The following is a 20,281-nucleotide window of genomic DNA, read 5'->3' as shown; positions in this document are numbered from 1 at the left end:
GCCCCGCGCCGGCAGGAAGCGCATTCCGGGAATGCTTGGCCCAAACTTTTTTTTTTTCCCCTTCCCGCGGCCGGAGCAGGCGATGCTGGGAGATGTAGTTGCCTGGGGCCGGGAGGGGACAGGATGGGGGCTCTGGGATACTCTTCTCCGCTCCAACTACCCAACTACGAATGAGGCACAGGCCTGGCTCTCCTCTTCCTTCTTACCCAGCATCCAGCAACTTCATGGGGTCTATCTCCAAAACGTATCCTGCATGTATCCCCTCCCCTCTGTCCCATCTAGTGCTTCAACCGGTGCAAGCCCCAGTATCACCCATTTGGTTATCGGGCCTATCTCCCCAGACCTCTTCCTTGGTCTCCCTAGTGCCACTCTGCCACCCTCCCCACCAACTCTCCTTACCACTTCCCAATTTCAGTTTCTACTGCTGTTTAACAACCGCCCCCAAACTTAGTGGTGTAACTGGGTGCGGTGGCGCACGCCTGTAATCCCAGGAGGATAGCAAGTTCAAAGCCAGTCTGAGTAAAAGCGAGGTGCTAAGCAACTCATTGAGATCATGTCTCTAAATAAAACACAAAGTAGGGCTGGAATGTGGCTCAGAGGTGGAATGCACCTGAGTTCAATCCCCGGTACCCAAACAAACTTGGTGTAAAACAGCTGCTTAATGCTCACAGTTGGCTGTGGGTCAGGAATATGGACTGGGCAGAGTCGACATTGTCTCAGTTGGGAAGACTGAGGCTAGGAGTAACTCAGAATGGAGAGGAGTGATCATCTGGAGGCATCTTCAATGACTGGTCGTAATAGTTTTTCCTTATGATAAATACCCGAGACTATGTAACTTTATAAATAAAAGCGTTTTATTTAGTTTATAGCTTTGGAGGTTCAAGGGAAGGATAGAGCTTGTTTCTGGTGAAGGCCTTAAGGATGATCGTAGCAGCACAATGACAGGAATGTAGCATGGATCCAGAGATCACATCTTAAGATGGAAACCAGGGAGATTCAGAGTCAGGCTCACTCTTATCAACTTGCTATTGCAAGAACTAATTTGGGTTCTCATGAGAACTACCTTAATTTTTTCCTAGGGCACATACCATTGACTAAATACCTCCCTTTGGGCCTCACCTCTTAATCATCACATCTGGGACCAAGCTTCCAACACAGCACATCCAAACCATAGCACAGGTCTTAATTGATGCCTACCATGGGCTGGGGTTTCCACTGGATGAGGGCACCTACATGGCCTTTCCACAGGTTCTGGGCTTCCTCCCAGTATGGAGATCTCAGGGTAGTTGGACTTCTTGGATGGCCACCCTTGGCTCCAAAAGTGAGCAGGCAGAAGCTGCATTATCTTTTCTGCATTATTTTTTTTCCTAACACTATGTTACTTCCAGCCCCAGATTCAAAGAGAGGAGACAGGCCCCACCTCTGTCAGTGGAAGGCATGTCAAGGTGAGCTTGTATCTGTGGATGTGGGATGGGAGATATTGTGACTATCTTGGGAAATATACCTATTTCACCCCTACTTTCTATTATCCATGCAGTGTTCAGAGTGAATTTAAAGCTGAAATCAGATTATGGCATCTTCCTGCTGAAATAGTCTGCCCATGATTGTTCATTCCACCCAAAATAAAATTCAGATTCCCATCATAACCTACAAGACTCTTGCCCCATTTCCTTTACTATCCCCTTAACTCACCATAGCTTATTTTCTGTCCTTCTTCTTATCAAACTGTTCCTGCCCCAGGCCCTTTACACATAGTTTCTCCTGCCTGAGAAAGCCTGATTCTCCTGAGATGGCCTCTTATCACCTCCTCAGAAGGCACTCCTTCTCTGCCCACTGCTGTCCAGCCATTATTACATCATTCTTTTTCCTTCTTTCTAACACTTGCCATAACTTGAATTTAACAGTTCCTGTGGTTTGTTTGCTTATTTGCCTGTTTGTCCAGGTGGGGGCTCCACTAGGTGATACTTGCCTATCTTGTTCACATATGAGTTCAGGCACCAGTTAATGGAAGTCTGGATAGGAGACGGTAGCCAAGAGACATGGACAGAGGAGGTTGTGTGCATTTGGTTTTAATGTGTCTCACTGTGCATATCTTACTTTAATGTATCTTCTCTGTGTTTATGCTACTTGGAGTTCATTGAGCTTCTTGTATATGTGTGTTCATATCTTTCATCAACTTTAGAAGCCTTTTGACAATTATTTCTTCAAATACTATTTCTGCTTATAATCTCTTTCTTAGACTCCCATTATATGTATGTTGATATATTTGTTAGTGTCCCATACATCATTTTTCTTGGATATCTGTGTTTGGAAGGAATCAATCTGGAAAAGGGTGGAGTGCACCCTCCTTCTTGTCAAATCTTTGCTAGGATGCCTTGAGGCAGCTGCTGACAGTGGGTAGAGAGGTTGGGAGTCAAGATACCTCTTTGTAAGTAGATTAGGGGCCACAGGTATAGTGCCCCACAGGGGTACCCTGGAGCCTCAGAGGATCTGGGAGTTGACAGCAGCACTTGGTTTCATGCATATCACATCAAATAATTAAGAAATATGTTCAAGTCAAGTGTGTGGTATGTGCCTGTAGGTCCAGCTTCTTGGGAGGCTGAGCCAGCAGAATTTCTTGAGCTCAGGAGCTTGAGGCCAGCCTGGACAACACAGCAAGACCCTGACTCAAGAGAGAAACAAGAACAAAGAAAGAAATACCCTCATGACACAAAAATATGTAAATATTTATTATTTTTTTAAACCTGTTTAGCAGGATTTCTATTCCTTTTTTGCATTTTTGCATTTTTTTCTTTATTGCATTTATTTGTCTATATGTGGCTCATTTAATTCACCATTGGCTAAAAAGATTCTGTCTTAGCAATCAGAAATTCTTGATGAGAGCAAATTATCTGCATGTTGTATGTTATGAAATGATGTGAATGCTGAATTCCACACTTAATGAAGTTTATACATTCTTTTGGATTTTGGTAGCTTCTATATGGGTTTCACAGCCTGTGTCTGTGCATGCACATGTGTGTATGTATTTTCTTGCTTCCAAGTATTCTCATTGGCTGTAGGTCATATTGGCCCTGATATATTGACCAAACCCTGGAACATACAGGGATTTATTGAAAGAGCAAATGCAGGTAGGTAGAGATGGCCAGTTAGGTTTCAGGAGAACTCTATACCTCTGTGGCACACAAAGGGAGTTGATAGATAAATACTCTAGCTCCCTCACCCGTTGTGTGGGATGGCTGAGGTGCAGTGGTGTACACTGACCCATGTCCTCATTCAGATTAGGTCCAGCTACCTGCTGTGGAAACTCGCTTTTTGATACACTCTTTACTGACTTCCCTTCCCTGTGGATTCTCCACTCCATTTTCAGCATTTCTTGATGGATCACTTCCCCAACAAATCACTAGTATTTGAATGCTTGTCTCAGGGTCAGTTTTCAGGGGACATGGAACAGACACATTCTCTGTAGGCCTCAGTTTCCTCATTGGTCCAAAGGGAGGGTTGTTAGCAAGGTAATGGGGGTGCAAGTATCTGCCAGCTCCTTGGTGTGCTCAGATCTTGGGGGATGGAAGACAGGGAAGCTGCTCCCCAAGCTCCTTCCACCCCCAGTTGGCATTCTCAGTTGTCCCCACACTGGCTCCCCTACATTTACCACCCACCTGGGGGAGGAGGTGAGTGGCCCATCCTGTGCAGTCCTCCCTGGCTGAGAGTCAGACCACAGAGGAGCCAGGGAAGAGGAGGTGGAGCAGTGCTGAGGAGCAGGAGGTAGAGTGTGAACTGCTTCCTGAGATGGGGCATGGTCTCATTGAGTGGCAGTCAGCTGTGTATCGTTTCTTGGCCCAGGGCCTCCTGGTAGCCTTTGGAAAAGTGCATCTAGGAATTGAAGCTGAAGTTCAGCTGGGTTCCTAGTTGGTCCTTCCCCCTGCAGTGATTCCTTTTATAAGATGCAGGCTTGCTGGACTGGCCACCTGGCAGGAGCTGCTCTGGTGTCCAGCTTTCAAGGTTGGGGTGCCCATATGGCTGTTATAAATATTGTAGGCTGGCTGTGCCAAAGGAAGGGGAGTCAGCCTGGAGAGGAGTGGCTGATCAGATTGGGGGACAAGTGGCCTGATGTGGAGAGGACCTTGGCAGATTCCCATGGCATCCTTAGCTCCTCACTCCTTCCTCTCAGGTGTCTGGGGTCTCCTGCATGTTCCAAAGAAAGTTTTGGCTATTGACTTGTTCCTGGGAGGTCGCCTTTAAGCCCAGTGTATACTACCTGATGAATCTCTGTACACCTGGGACCACATCAGATAGTTTATGTCAACAGTGTGATTCATGTTGGAGCCTTGGGCCATACTATTTGACCTTTGGAAGGGCTGGAGATTGAGTAACAAGTTAGCCACAGGGTCATTGCATTAGTCCATTTTTTTGTTACTTCAACAAAATACTCAAGGCAAGGTAATGTTATAAAGAAAAAAAGTTTAGCTCATAGTTTTGGAAGCAGAGCAGGCATTAATTCTGGGAGGTGATGGGAGGAGGAAGTGGCATATGCAGAGGACCTATGGCACCATCTTCAACTGTCCCTTCCTTTCCTACTGCTGTAATTCAGCCTGCCACACTTTTTGGTTCTTTTTGATCTTGCCTCTTGTCCCACCCATTCATCTATACCAGGGTGGGCAACTATGGCCTGCAAGCCAAATCTGTCCCTTGAGCTAAGAAGAGTTTTGATTAAAAAAAAAAGATTGAAAAAAAGGGATTGTATTTTGTGACATATACTGTAATATGAAATTCAAGATTCAGTGTCCATAAATGAAGTTTCACTGGCCCATTCCTCAGTGTCTCCCCTCGGGCTGCCTTCACGCTGTAGTAGTGGGTTGAGTTGTTGGAACAGAGACTGTGTGGCCTGTAGAGCTGATGAGGCTGACTAGAGGTCTGAGGAGTCCAGATCGATGGTAAACTCACTGCTAAGTTTGTTCTGAAGCACAAACCCTCATGTCCCCTCTGCTCTGTGAAACATCCTCTGCTGCCCTCCACAGCCCTCTGCAAATCCAACTTCCCTGGAAGTCTGGGCTCACACAATACGAGTCACCTGTGATTCTTCCAAAAGAGACATACCTTCTCATCATGGCAGTTTTGCACATGCTGTTCCCTCCCAGGAAGAGACTGCAGCAAAGCAGGTGGAACTGGTGGGTCCACAGCTGAGAAGCCTTTCTTGTTTTCTTCTTCCTCTTTGTTTTTGGTGGTGCTAAGGATTGAACTCAGAGCCTTGTACATTGTAGGCAAGCGCCATATCATTACTGAACTACAACTTCAACTCCTGTTTCTGAAGAATAAATAGAATTTTAAATGCATTTTGTAAAATGGCACCATTGCCACCTGGTGGCTGCTTCCTCTAACTGAAGCTTCAACTAAGTCCACTGGGGAGCCAGTAGGGTGGCTTGTATGTAGTCCCAGCTGAGTAAGAGGCTGAGGCAGGAGGACTGCTTGAGCCTGGGAGTTGGAGGCCAGCCTACCTTGTCAGAACAAAATAAAACAACAAAACAAAACTTGTCTCAACAAAACTTGGTTTTTGGCTTTCTACAGGAGTCCTTCCTGCCCTGCCAGCCCAGTGATGCTCAGACTTTAAGGATCACATGAATTCCTTGGAGGATGTTGTTGCTATTGTGACTCAGTGGTCTGGGATGGAGACTAAGCCTTCTTTCCTAACAAGCTCCCCAGGATGATGCCTCTGGGTCAAAGACTGCTTTGAGTAGCAGGCTCTACTTTTTCTGTAGAAAAGGAGTTGGCAAACTTCTTTGGAAAATGGCCAGCTAGTAAATATTTTAGACTTTGTGTGCTGCAGGATCTCTGTGGAAACGACCCAGTCTTGCATTAGAAGTGTGAAAGGAGTCATGGATGATATGTAAATGAGTGGCCGTGGTTGTGTTGGGGTAAAACTTCATTCATAGGCAGAATTAGAATTTAACATAATTTTAGTCTGTCAAGGAATATCCTTTTAATTTTTCTACCATGAAAAAATAAAAAAAATTCACTCTTAGCTTGCAGGATATAGAAAAAACAGATTACAGACTAGATCTGTCTTGTGGGCTGTAGCCTGTAGACCCTGCTCTACACTGAATTCCAGACAATGTCATGTCCTTGTCAAGATCCAGGCTCTGGGCTGGGTCCTCTGAATCTCAGCTATTACTTGTCAGCAGCTTTACTTTTCAAACCTCACTTTCTCCATCTGTAAGAAAAGTTTTTTTTTTTTTTAAATACACCTTTTGTAGGAATGTTGTTTGAAATTTAATGAAATGGTGCATACAAAGAGCTTAGCCCTGTGCAAATAGTAAATCTCAGTGGTCAGCATCATTATGGTCATCACATTAATACCCAGAAAATGAATACATGCAATTTAAATCCTTTATCTTTCCTCCAGTTATAACCCAGAGTCCCTTGTGAATTTGAGAAGATGTATATAGACACAGTCTTTGCAGCAAACTAACTGTATTAGTTTTCTAGGGAGGCTGTAACAATGTACCATAAACTAGGTGATTTAAACCATAGAGATTCATTGTCAAGTTTTGGAGCTTAGAAGTCCAAGGTCGAGATGTGGGCCGGGCACTGTAAGACAGGGAATCTGTTCGTTCTTCTCTGCCAGCTTTTGGAGGTTTGCTGGCATTGTCTGGCATTACTTTGTCTATAGAAGCATCACCCCAATTTCTTTACACGGTGTTCTCTGTGTGTGCATGCCTATGTCCAAATTCTCTCCTCCCCTTTTTTTGTGCTGAGGATTAAACCCAGGTCCTCATACATACCAAGCACATGCTTTACCTACTGCTGAGCTACACCTCCAGCTCCAAATTCTGCTTTTAACTAAGGATGCAGTCATACTGGATTTTACCTAATCAACCTCTGTAAAGGCTTTGTCTCCAAATAAGATGACATTCTGAGGCACTTGTGATTAGGACTTCAACACAGTTTTTTGGGGGACTACAAGCCAAGCAAACTTTCCAGGCCATCTGATCGTCTTGCTGTCGTTTATACGTGTAGAATCCCCGGTTCAGCCTCAGGTGATGGCTGTCACTGGAAATACATAGGTTTTGGAGCTAGAACAGAGCTGGTCCCCAAACTCTGGCCCTTAGGCTTCTCAAATCAAAGCCACCTGGAGTTGTAAAAAGGGCAGATTCCAGGGCTTGATGTCAGACCTACTGAATTGAGATCTTCATAAGCCAAGTGCCAACATCTTTAATAACCCCGAATGGGGACATGGAAGCCTGTAGATGCATCATTTCTCATTCAAATTCATAGTCTTAAGTGGAAGTCTGAGGGACACCCGAGGAGGACGCAGCCAGTGGCTGCCAATCTCAGAAGATGTGTTCAAAATCTTTCCTCAACACGGAGGAGGTGCAGTGATATAACTGGCTAGGCCATGGCTGCCTTTGTCCATGTTAACATGACTGTAGCCACATCTTTTGTTTGACTAGTGTTATCCATGATTCTATAAGCCTGAAGATTAATCTCAGGCTACTTAGAAGTCTGCCCTGTGTCTCTGATGGAGAAAATGAATGCTTCCCCTTTGGTTCATCTCTTTATGACACACTAACCACATCATATCGTAAGGATTTATTTAGGTGACTCTGTTCCCTGCCAGACTCACAACTTTTTGAGGCCAGGATTGGGATGCATTTCTGTGTGCCTAGCACCCAATAATGGTCCCAGAACACAGAGGACACCCAATCTGCTCTCCCTAAGACCAGGAGGAGGCTACTCTGCCAACCAGCTTCCTCAGGGCTGCCTTCATGTCCTTGTTCCTTAGGCTGTAGATGAAAGGGTTCAGCGTAGGGATGACCACGCCACACATCAACGCAGCTGCCTTGTCTTTCTGGGAGGAGGTGGGGGATACGGGCTGTAAGTACACAGCAAAGATGGTCCCATAGAACAGCGACACCACGGTGAGGTGAGAGCCACAAGTCGAAAAGGCTTTCCACTTGCCCTGCGCAGAAGGGATCCTAAAGACGGCTCGGAAAATGCAGATGTAGGAGAGGAGGATGCAGGAGAGCGGACCGATGCCCATGATGATGCCAAAAGCAAAGACCACCCGCTCGTTGGCATGCGTGTCTGAGCAGGAGAGCTTCAGCAGGGGCAGGAGGTCACAGAAAAAATGGGGAATTTCGGAGCTGGCACAGAAGGTCAGTTGAGCCATGAGGCAGGTGTGAACCAGGGACTGGAGGTTGGTGACCAGCCATGACCCCCCAACCAATAGCCCACAGACACGGGAGCTCATGAGGACCGAGTAGCGCAGAGGGTAGACTATAGCCACCAACCGGTCTATAGCCATGACGGCCAGGAGGAAGCTGTCCATGGTCCCGAGGAGGTGGAAGGCGTACATCTGGGCAAGGCAGCCTGCGAAAGGGATGGCTCTGCTCCGGGTCTGGATGTTCACCAGCATCTTGGGGACAGTGGTGGAGGAGAAGAAGATGTCAACCAAGGAGAGGTTGGAGAGGAAGAAGTACATGGGCGTGTGCAGGTGGGAGTCTGTGCCGATGGCCAGGATGATGAGCAGGTTCCCCAGCACAGTGACCAGGTACATGGACAGGAAGAGTCCAAAAAGGAGGTTCTCATGCTCTGGCTTTTCTGAGAGTCCCAGGAGGAGGAATTCTGAGACTGTCGTTTGGTTTTCTGGTTTCATGGGCATTCTCTGTTTGCTGGAAACGGGCGAGGGAAGCAATATAAAACTGGGACTCAGATGGGCACCCAGTCCCAGCTTTCTGCTGAGACCAAGAAGGTTCTGTGAGGCTGGGGATGTGGCTCAAGCGGTAGCGCGCTCGCCTGGCATGCGTGCGGCCCAGGTTCGATCCTCAGCACCACATACAAACAAAGATGTTGTGTCCGCTGAAAACTAAAAAAAAATAAATACTAAAAAAAAATTCTCTCTCTCTAATAGGGTTATAAAAAAATAGGGTTATTAAAAAAAAGAAGAAGGTTCTGTGCAAATCCACACGCTCCTTACAGCAAATTCCTTTGTGTTAACCTGTCTTCAGGCTGTCTTCACTGGGTTTCCGTTCCCCTGAGCTAGTCATGCCTGAGACAGCCAGTGTCTCAGAGATCTCAGTTGTTCATAGTCAATTTAGATGTTGTCCAAGTTGAGTCACCTTTTGCAATTGTTTGGATAAGTGTCGCCAGAGGCCCACGTGCTTTCAAGGCTTAGTCATGACTCTGTGGCACTGTTGGCTGGAGCCTTTAAGAGGTGGGACCTAGTGAGAGAAAGTGAGGTCATTGCAGCCTGTCCTTGAAGGAGATGTGGGACCCAGTCCCTCCCTCCTTCCCTTCCTCACTCTCTGTTTCCTGACTGCCGTGAGGTGGACAGGCCCCCTCTGCCATGTGCTCCACTATAATGTACTCTGCTACCACAGGTCCAAAGCAACAGGGCCAAATGACCATGGACTAAAATAACCTTTTCCTCTTTATAAGTTCATTATTTCAGGTATTTTGTCACAGTGATGGAAAGCTGACTGATATACCTTTGTTTTTAGTAGAGCAAAGTTTCACAGAAAACACAGTGGAATCAAACTTAAACCCAAAGCCTATAAATAGAGGGAATTTGGTCATGTTCTTCTCTTCCTTTCCCATTGTCTCTTCCTCTTTCTCTTTCTTTCCTTCCCTTTCACCCTTCCACCAGCAAGATACAGCTTGAACATCAATTTTGTATTAAAAACAGACTAATGGCTGGAGGTGCAACTCAGTGGTAGAGCACTTGCCTAGTGTGTGTGAGACCTTGGGTTCCCTCCCCCCACACTGCAAAGAAGAAAACTGTGGTGCATGTATATACACAGTGGAATACTATTCAGCCCTAAGAGGGAAGGAAGGTCTGTCATTTGCATCAGCATTATGCTAAATGATATAAGTCAGATACAGAAAGACATTAATACATATGATCTCACTTATATGTGGAATCTCAAAGCATCAAATTCATAGAAGCAGAGAGTAGAGGGTGGTTAGCAGAGGCTGTGGGGTGGGGATTGGGGAGTGTTGGTCAAAGGATGTGAAAATTTAAGTTAGGAAGAATAAGGTGAAGGGATCTGTTGTATAACATGGTGACTACAGTTAATATATTGCATTCTTGAAAATTGTTAGGAGAGTAGATTTTAAGTGTTTTCATCACATAAAGTATGTCAAGTTATGCATTTGCTCATTAGCTTGATTTACCAGTTCTACTGCATATGCAGATTTTAAACATCATGTGCACTATAAATATATACAATATTTGTCAACTAAAATAATAAAACATTGCTATTAGGTGGAATTCAGTGGTAGAGCACTTGCCTGTCATGTTTGATTCCCAGCACTGTGAAATCAAATTACTGTTGTATTAGATATACTATTTAATTAAGTGATACAATTGTAGTAGCAACTACAATCAGCATAATTAGTCTTGGAGTTATTTAAAATGACTTAATTCAGTGTATAAGAGCAGGAATGCTTTAGTGAGCTGGGGAGTAGTCTTCTAGCCTTGAGTATTCAGCATGCTGGGATAGCAGTCAGTAGATTTTCAGGGGGAGTCAGATACCACTGATGAATGCAGAAAGCCAGCTGGCTAGGCAGAAATTTAAGGAGAGCTTGAAAATTGGTGTAAACCAAAACCCAGACCAAAAACAGGACCCTTAAATCTATTTGCATTTTGGAAGCCTATTTTCCCATGAACAGTAGCTTTGTAGGATAAGTCATTTAAAATTTTCTAATGTTCTAGACAGATTGTTACTTCCAGTTGAAATAGTTCTGCACCACCATAAAATGTACATTGTTTATATAAAGTCCAATAGCTGTTAAATAAAATAAAATAAATAAAATAAAATAAAAATCTGGGGCACAGTCAGGCCTATTCAAAGGTAAACTGTTTCCATAAACATGACAAAATTGTGCTCAAATGCCCATTTGATGAAAAGCAAAGCATGCTAGGTGCTTCTTCTTGCTGTTGATATGATCATGAGAAAAATGAGCTATAAAGTAACATTTGGTTATGAAATCATATAAAAATAGTGATTTAAATGTTACAGACTCCAGAGAAATATTTAAAGAATTGTAGAGGAAGGGGCATGAGGAGGAAAGAGGAGGGATGGGAAACGGGAGGAATTGCAGGATGAAATTTACCAAATTATGCTGTGCACATATGTGAATATACCACAGTGACTTCTACCTTTATGTATAAAGTACCAATTAAAAAACTATAAATAAATAGAAAGGAGACCAGTAGAGTTGAGGAAGGGAATAGGGGATAAAAGAGAAAATACTGGGGTCTAAAATTGAACAATTTATTGACTCTTCTCTGTTTTGTCTTAATCAATTTGGGACTTAGGAGAGGCTTCATGTCAAAGCCCATAGAAGTAGATATTTTATTGCAATCATACAAGACCAAAGGCTGGCTGTTTTCTTTCTCAGTCTCCATCTCCCAGTGGGCACATTTATCCTTCATTTCCTTTGTTTTTGGTACTGGGAATTGAACTCAGGGGCACTTGACCACTGAGCCACATCCCCAGCCCTATTTTGTATTTTATTGAGAGAGAGGGTCTCACTGAGTTGCTTAGTCCCTCACTTTTGCTGAGACTGGCTTTGAACTTGTGATCCTCCTGCCTCTGGGATTACTGGTATGCAACATGGTGCCTGGCCCTTCATTTCCTTTAATGAATATCAATGAAGAATGTATTGTGTGCCAGTATCCATTTCTCTTAAGATAAGTAGATGATGTGCAATAGAAAACTTACCATGGCATGACTTACCAAGTCCTTATAAATCTTCAATATTGTCTCTTTCTGCCAGAGAAGATATTATTTTGCTCAATTCACTTCTTACCTAGTTAGGGGCACATTAAAAAAACAATTTCCAATGAGAATACATCAGAAGAATTTTTTTTTTGAGAGAGAGAGAGAGAGAGAGAGAGTGAGCGAGAATTGTTTAATATTTATTTTTTAGTTTTTTGGGGACACAACATCTTTATTTTATTTTTTTGTGGTGCTGAGGATCGAATCCAGTGCCCCGTGCATGCCAGGATAGTGTGCTGCTGCTTGAGCCACATCCCCAGCCCCATCAGAAGAATTTAATGAAATATTTGTATCAGGTTGAAGCTAGATTATTTATGAGTATTCTTAGAACAACAGTAGGAATACTGGGGTTGAGAGAACTGTTGGGGCATCTAGCTTGCAGATCATCTGAACTTAGATTTACCTTCACTTTCTCTTGTTCCATTGTCCTGGCCATGGCCAACTTTTATGAGATGTGGCATTTCAGAGCTAAACTTTATTCTGTCAACACATGCTAGGAAAAAATAATACATTACAAAAATTATAAATTCTTATCCCTCTGCCTTCTAAGGAACATAAGTCTCCAGAAAAATCCAAGGGTTACTGAAGTGATTAGGATGTAAACGAGAACATAGTATACCTGTAGGTCTGTAAAGGAAAAGGATCTAGGTAACTGGTGTTGATGGTGCACACCTATGGTCCCCAAAGCTGCTTGGAGGTCTGAGGCAGGAAGATCACTTGAACCCAGGAGTTTGAGGTTGGTCTAGGCAGCAGGAGACCTAGTCTTAAAAAAGATACAGGTGACCTCAAGGTGTTGTGAGAATCACAGATTGATTAAAACAGCTGCTATGTAGAGCATGGTAAATGGGGAGTTTTAAAGAAATATTAGCATCAAAAATCTCTAATTCCAAGAGACCTCCAGCAATGCCCTATATCACTTTTCAAGGTTTGTTGGAGTGGGGTTTGAGGTTTTTGTAATGCAACCCACAGGTTTTCCTGGGCTGCACATCATATTGTCATTCCCTTTCTGGAACACATTTGCAGCATGCATCAGGGTCAACTGGAGGGCTTGTTAAATCACAGAAAACTGGGCCCAAACTACAGAGTATCTGGAGTGGGCTCAGGAATCAGTTCCTCTAGAAAGTCCCCAGGAGATGCTGGTGCCAGCAACCACACTTGGAGAACCACTGTATTGGAGAAACCTGTTTTTCAATGTGTCTTCCATTTGTGCAGGTTCTCCCAACTGCAGACCCTGTGCACTTCCTCCCACAAGTCCTGACAAAGAGGGTCTTCCCGCTGTCCCCTTTGTCCACTCAGAGAGTCTAGAATTGGTCTCAGTCCTCTCTCTCAGCACCCAGGAAGGAAACGGCTTCCTCTCCTCTAGACCCTTCCAGCTCCATATTCTCTCCCCTCACTTGCTCACCAGGATGGCATCCCAATGGGTGGTCTCAGCAAGTCTCCTTAATCCTAGCTGACAGAAGAAGCTTAGGAAGGAAGGGCATGGGGGGCTGGTGGTGGAGGTGGACCTGATGTCTATGGGAGGAACTGATGTGCTCCCCCCACCTGTAGCCTGGGGCTGGTGAGTGGGAGGCTGGGGGTGCAGCAGGATGTTTATAATTTCTGGACCCTTGGGGAGTCCATCCCCATGGCTCCTCGTTAAGGAAGAGGATACTAATTATTTTGTTTCTACTCTTGTCACATGTCACCTTCTCTTTGGGGAAGATGTGTGCTTTGGGATTACAGAGTAGGTGAGGAGAGAGAGAAACTCCTGGGGGTTCCTCCTCACCGGGGCACCTCCCTCATGCCCCCTCTCCGTCCAGAGGGAGCCTCATGGAAGTGCCTGGGCAGGGTGGTCCAGGGTGTTCAGGACCTCGATGGGCATTTGGATTCTCATCCATCCCTCACAAGGAAAACTCCGCGGGGAAGGAGATCGATACCATCAAGGGAAGCTCGGGAAGAAATGAGCAATCAACAGACACTGAATGAATGAGTTCATCAGACCATTTCTTGATCACCTGCTGTGAGTTGGATGCTATGCTTGGGAGTGAGATTTCAAACCACGTACATGTTGAAAGTGCCTTCCTGTCAGCCCTGGGCTGTCAGTGTCAGCCTCCTGTAGGGAATCCCTCCTGCACCCTTGCTCAACTCTGTTGGCATGCTTTGTGCTTTGTTCTTTGGGAGCTGCATTTCTGTCTCCCCAGGGCGCCTTCCTGTCTCCTGGAATACGTTCATTTTTACCTTATCCCCCACTGGCCTTCTGATTTCTTTTAAACAATTAAGTTTTAAGTGGGCCACTGTGGTGCCCACCTGTCATTCCAACTCCTCAGGAGGCTAAGGCAGGAGAATTGCAAATTTAAGATCCTGTCTGCACAAAAGTTAACTTTTGGACTCTGAACTCGGGGCAAGTGCTCTGTCACTGACCTACAGCCCCAGCCATTTTTTATTTTGAGACGTGGTCTCATTTAGTTGTTCAGACTGGTCTCGAACTTGTGATTCCTGCCTTAGTTGCCCATGTATCTGGGATAACAGGTATGTGAAATTATGCCCAGATAAAAATTAACCTCTTAAATGTGTAATTCTACTATGCCATGAAATAATGAAATGCTGCCCCCAACACAGGCTCTGCCTTCCCATTTTACAAGCCTTCTTCAGGAATAATCCCTTTTAGTAATTCTTGGTTGGCCTTCTATTCTTTCTTTCTCTCTCTCTCTCTCTCTCTCTCCCCCTTTTTATACATAAAAGTAGCATACTATAATATTGTTCTGCACCTTGCATTTCATTTCTCACATAATTTATTTTGGTGATGTTTTCACATCCCTAATTTTGTTTACAGCTCCTTATTTTCCATTAAACATGTGGTGCCATAACTGATAGAACTTCTTTTTTTTAAATGATGATTATTATTTTTTTCAATGCCAGTGCTTCTCAGTCCTCAGCATAATTTCAGTTTTCATGAAATAAACAGTGACTACATAAAATTTCATTTTTTCTGAAACTGAAATCTGAGCTCAGGGGAAAGATTCTTCTTTCCCAAGAAGTTGATTGTCTGTTCCACTGAGAATCAAGGTTCTCCAAGTGAAGGAAGCTGTGCTTGGATCCTGTTTACAAATCACAGTAGCATCACCTCACAGTGTAGTGGGGTGGTGTGTGTGTGTGTGTGTGTGTGTGTGTGTCTGTCTGTCTCAATTCATGAAAGTCAAAGCCTTAAGACTTTGGGTGACCCAAATTGCCACAGAGGTCAGGCCTGTGATGCTGGAACACAGGCAGATGTTGGCACAACTGTTGCAGAAAGCTGAGGTCAATTTGGGCAAGGCAGAGTCCTGGCCCTTCAGAGCAACGGGCCACCACTGTTCCCCAGGGGCTACCACCATGCTTGGCCATAACTTGCTCTCATGGTGGTGTCGACACTGTGCAGCTGCCACAACATAGCACTGGATTTCAATGGCATAGCTCAGCAATACCTCCCAGTGGGCAGGGCCTGTAGCAGATCCAAAAGCTGAAGGGTAGGTGAGTATTTCTGCTCCAGTGTGAGCCAATGCTAGAGAGAGTTGAGGGAACCACAGACAGCTAGACCAATCTTGCCTGCTGGTGTACTGACGGTGACTCAAGACTGGGCCCAGGCATGGTAAAATTGCTTTCTTGCATAGGCTCCTGCCCTAGAATCTCTACATCACACAGATGCGACTTCCTATAGGTGGCCACTCCTGATCCCTTGCTGTTCAGAAGCACATGACAGTTGTAGATTCTCTGAGTTGGCTCCCAGTCTTGGCCACCTCATGGAAACTACCCAAGAACAGCCAGAGTCCACACATTCCCTTAAAGCTGGGTGTATTCCCCCATAAGGTTCCCACCCACAGGCTCAGACAGGCACAGCGTCTCTGCAGGGTCTCGTGCAATGAAATCAAATGCCCAGTCTGGCAGCCTCTTGAACCAGCTCAGCACATGTCTTAAAGCTCTGTTGCTTGTCTGGTGTCGATGTTACCTGGACAGAGCCACAGGGGCAATTCCCAGGAGGAAGAGGAGATAGTCATGGGTCTGGGCTTGGGCTGGGCACAAAGTCTTGAGAGTCGAGGTATCTGGAGTCTGGGACACAGAAGGAACAGGAGTTGGTGATGAGGTCTGGTGATGAAGCCCAGCCTGAGGAAGGTGAAAAATCAAAAAACCAAACTCTCCTTCATGCAAAACATTTCTAGGATTCTCTGCCATCTACCCTTCATGCTGTGAAGGTGAATCAGGGACCTGCCAGTAAAAAAATCACCCATGTCTTAAAAACCACTTTTTACTGTAAGTAATTACAGGCTATGGAAAGATATCATAAGTGGGAAGATCGGGGTGGGGGGTTCTTTGATCGGTGCTTGAATAACTCAACTTCCAGTGATCTCACATTAAATTGAAGCCCTTTTCCTCTGCCAAACATTTCTGCAGATCAAAAGTCATCTCAGAGCCCGGTGCAGTGGCGCACCCCTGTAATCCCAGAGGCTGGGGAGGCTGAGGCAGGAAGATCTCGAGGAAAAGCCCTGTGAATAGGTGCATATTGAAAATACTTAAAATGTGCCAAACGGAACCAAGCATGGTGGCACATGCCTGTAATCCCAGCTGCTCAGGAGGTTATGGCAGAAAGATTGCAAGTTTGAGGCTGCCTGGGGAACTTCGTGAGACTCTGTCTCAAAATTAAATTAAAAGGGCTGGGGGGCTGGGGATGTGGCTCAAGCGGTAGCGCACCCCCCTGGCATGTGCGGGGCGCTGGGTTCGATCCTCAGCACCACATAAAAATAAAATAAAGATGTTGTGTCCACCGAAAACTAATAAACAAATAAATATATATTAAAAAATTCTCTCTCTCTCTCTCTTAAAAAAAAAAAAAGGGCTGGGGATGTAGCTCAGTGGGAGAGCACTTGTCTAGCATGTGTGAAGCCCCAAGTTTAATCCCCAGCACTGAAGAGAGAAAAGAGGGGAAAAAAAAAAGAAAAGAAAAAAGTGTGCCTCATGTGTCTGTTCCTGACAAGCCATACTGCAGTTTTTTTTGAAGAATAAGATACGTACACACTGCTGATTCAACTTAATTTTTCAACAAACCCCTTAGTACGTGTAAACATGTGGACAAGAGACGGACCTCCATTGGCCCAGCAGCACCATTAAATGACAGCCGTGTGACCTGGTAGCACACACTGAGGTTAGGTCTTTGATGAGGAAGGATGTCGGCAGGGACATGTGCATTCCTGTGGCCAACTGAGTCTCTCTGCAGCTGTTGCGCATCCACCCAAATCAGGACCAGTCCCTGCTTGTCATTTCTCTGGTAGGGATCCAAGAACGAGGAGCAACTTGAGAAACACTTCCCAGCTGGAAGGATGAAGATGGAGTGTCGAAGAAGAAAGTTCCTTAAGACCCTTGTGCATGATTTTCAGCAGCAGTGCCCGGGCTGCTGGTGAAGAGGAGGGAGGGTGGTCATTGTGACGGGAGGGGAGGAGGGGAAACGAGCTGATAGGGAGAGTCTGGGAGGTTCATTCTCATTGCTAATAAGAGGTGCTATGACGGTGGTATGCCAAGCACCCTTCATGCTTTACTTCTCAATCTCAAGACTCTGGTTCAAAGAAGCTCTTTTATTTTTAATTGGTTCTGGGCATCCAAACCAGGGCTTTGCACGTGCTGGGCAAGTGCCCTACCACTGAGCTGTATCCCTAGCTCCAAAGTGACTATTTTTACCTCCACTTTGAAGACAGGACAATGGAAACTTGGGGAAATAGAGTGATTTGTCTAAGGGCACATGGCTGTGAAAAAGAAGACAGGACATGAACTCAAGGTCTTTCAAATTCCAGTGACTCTACTCTTTTTATCTGAGTCTCTTTTTTTTTTTTTTTTTGGGTGGGGGTGGTACTGGGAATTGAACTTAGGGGCACTTGGCCACTGAACCACATCCCAGCCCTATTTTGTATTTTTTTTTTTTTTTAAATTTAGAGACAGTGTCTCACTGAGTTGCTTAGCACCTTGCTGTTGCCGGGGCTGGCTTTGAACTCAGGATCTTTCTGCCTCAGCCTCCCTAGCCTCTGGGGTTACAGTCATGCACCACCGTAGCCATCTCTGAGTCTTCTTTAAACTCAGTTTCCTCATCTATAAAATGAGATTCACAATAATGGCTACCTTGTAGGGCTGTTGGAAAGATCAAATACGATGAGGAAATTATAAGGAGAAAAAGGTGCTATGTGCAAATTAGCTTGATTGTGGCAATCACTTTATAATGCATACATATATTAAAACATCACTGCATACACCTTAAATATATACAATTTCCACTGGTGAGCCATACCTCAATAAAGCTGGGAATAAAATAACATAAAGCTTAAAAAGTAAAAAATAAATATACAAAGGAGGAAATCCTTTGTGTTTGTAGCCACCGTGTCCGTGCAAGTTTATTGTGGTGTTACACAACTCTTGTCATTATATCTGGGAATGAAATCTAGGCTTATTTATCTATTAAACATCACCTATTAATTGCTCACAATTCCTCTGGAGGTTTTGTAATACTTTCGTCCCCTTTATTCACCAGTACAAGTTGGTGTGCAGGCTCAGCCTTTCAATATGCGCGGTCATATCATAGTATTTTGTATTCCAGGCCTTTGGTGAACATTGTACTATTTATAAATGTTTTCTACTTTCTTTGTTTTAAGACGGGTCTAGCTGTGTTCCCAGGCTGGTCTGCATCTCCTGGGTCACCATCCTCCTCAAGTCCCAAGTAGGAGGGACTGTAGGCACGTGCCTATTGATGCTATTTACTTTTACTTTGTGTTGTTCCTTTGCTTCACTTTAACCAACGCTTCCGCTCTTGAGATAATTAATATGTACATATATTTTCAGGTAATTAATATTAACAGCACTATGTGTTCTGGTGTTTTTGTGCAAATCTTTTTTTATATCTGAGAGTGTATTACCTGTTTGTTCTACTTGTTTGTTTGTTTGTTTATTTGGCAGCACATACATCATGGAAGTTTTCCAGGTAAAGAGATAGATATCTAACTCATTATTTTTAATAGCTGCTTAATGTCCCATGATATGAGTGTACTCTGATTATGCAACCATTCCACCTTTGAGGACATGCAGGGCATCTCCAGTTTACCATTTGTTGCTACTATGAACAATTCACCAGTAAACATTTCTCTAGGGCGGAGTCCCAGATGTGGGATTTCAAATAGGTATTGTCATATCAATTTTCCAAAAGTGCAATAATAGGTCACATTCCCACTAATGAGGTGTGCCTCTTTCAACACCTCTTTGCAAGCACTGGATCTTATATTTTAATTAATTAATTAATTAATTAATTAATTTCTGGGTACTGGGGATTGAACCCAGGGATACTTTACCACTGAGCTCCATCCCCAGCCCTTTTTATTTTGAGACAGGGCCTTGCTGAATTGCTGAGGCTGGCCTTGAACTTGTGATCCTCCTGCTTCTGTCTCCTGAGTGGCTGAGATACAGATGTGTGCCACCACACCTGGCTGAGTCTTTTTTTTAAAAAATATATTTATTTTTTAGTTTTAGGTGGACACAATATTTTATTTTTATGTGGTGCTGAGTATCTAACCCAGTGCCTCATGCATGCCAGGCGAGCAGTCTACCACTGAGCCACAAACCCAGCCCCGTGGCTGTGTCTTATATGTAAAAAAATTATTCCCAATCTTATGAGTGAACAGGAGCAAGTCACTGTCTCTTCCATTTTCACTTCCCTGATGATAGTGAAGTGGAACCTCTTTCCATTTGTTTATTTTATTTTAAAAAGAGCCCCTTTCCTGTGATTGCTCATTCAACATTCTATTTGGATTATTTGTGTGGTTTTTTAAAAAAATATTTAGTTTTTTAGTTGTATACAATACCTTTATTTTATTTATTTATTTTTATGTGCTGCTAAGGAGACAACCCAGGGCCTTGCATGTGCTCTCGCAGGTGCTAGGCGAGCACTCTACCACTGAGCCACAACCCCAGCCCTGGATTATTTGTGTTTTATTTGCAGGAGCTCTTTAAATGTTCAAAATTATTGACCTTTTAGTGGTTATGAGTAGTATCCGGTCCCAGAACTGTGAAAATATTATTATTACTATTTTTGCAGCACTGGGGATTGAACTAGGGCCTCACACATGCTGTGCAAATGTTCTACCACTGAGCTACACCCCAGCCTTGTCTTTAATGATGTTTTCAGTCTCTGTCATATCAGCCACGCTACATCGGCTGTCTATTCATTCTTGGGTCAACTTTGCAAATTTATATTTATATAAATTATAAACTTGATTATAAATTATATAAATTATAAAGTTTATAAATTTGTATTTTGTTAGTCAATCGTAGTTTCTATATATTTTCAAAAGTGTTGCTGTACATTTTTATATAATAGTTTGTTATTTTAATGTCTTCCATACCTGTGTTTATGTTTTCTTCTTTCTAATCTGGTATAACTTTTTTTTTTGACCAGATTTATGAGATATTTATCTTATTTATTTATTTACATATATTAGTGTGTGTTGTTCTGGTTCTTTTTA

General features: G+C 44.0%; 1 protein-coding gene and 1 pseudogene across 1 annotated transcript; both read right to left on the bottom strand.

Annotated features, from left to right (window-relative positions):
* Nucleotides 1–7,289: 7,289 nt before the first annotated feature.
* Nucleotides 7,290–8,656, bottom strand: LOC107145023 (olfactory receptor 1I1). The gene has a single exon (XM_015488863.2). The coding sequence runs from the start codon at nucleotides 8,654–8,656 to the stop codon at nucleotides 7,709–7,711; it is 948 nt and encodes a 315-aa protein (XP_015344349.2). The 3' UTR covers nucleotides 7,290–7,708.
* A 6,212-nt stretch (nucleotides 8,657–14,868) lies between these two features.
* LOC107145021 lies at nucleotides 14,869–15,802 on the bottom strand (annotated as a pseudogene).
* Nucleotides 15,803–20,281: the final 4,479 nt, after the last annotated feature.

This window comes from Marmota marmota, unplaced genomic scaffold (assembly GCF_001458135.2).
Source record: "Marmota marmota marmota unplaced genomic scaffold, marMar, whole genome shotgun sequence".
NCBI classification, from domain to species: Eukaryota; Metazoa; Chordata; class Mammalia; order Rodentia; family Sciuridae; genus Marmota; species Marmota marmota.
The sequence above is the reverse complement of the archived record's forward strand: the minus strand, read 5'-3'. Positions and strand labels throughout refer to the sequence as shown.

Coding starts and splice junctions, on each gene's coding strand:
- LOC107145023 (XM_015488863.2), bottom strand. CDS start 8,656: ATGCCCATGAAACCAGAAAACCAAACGACAGTCTCAGAATTCCTCCTC.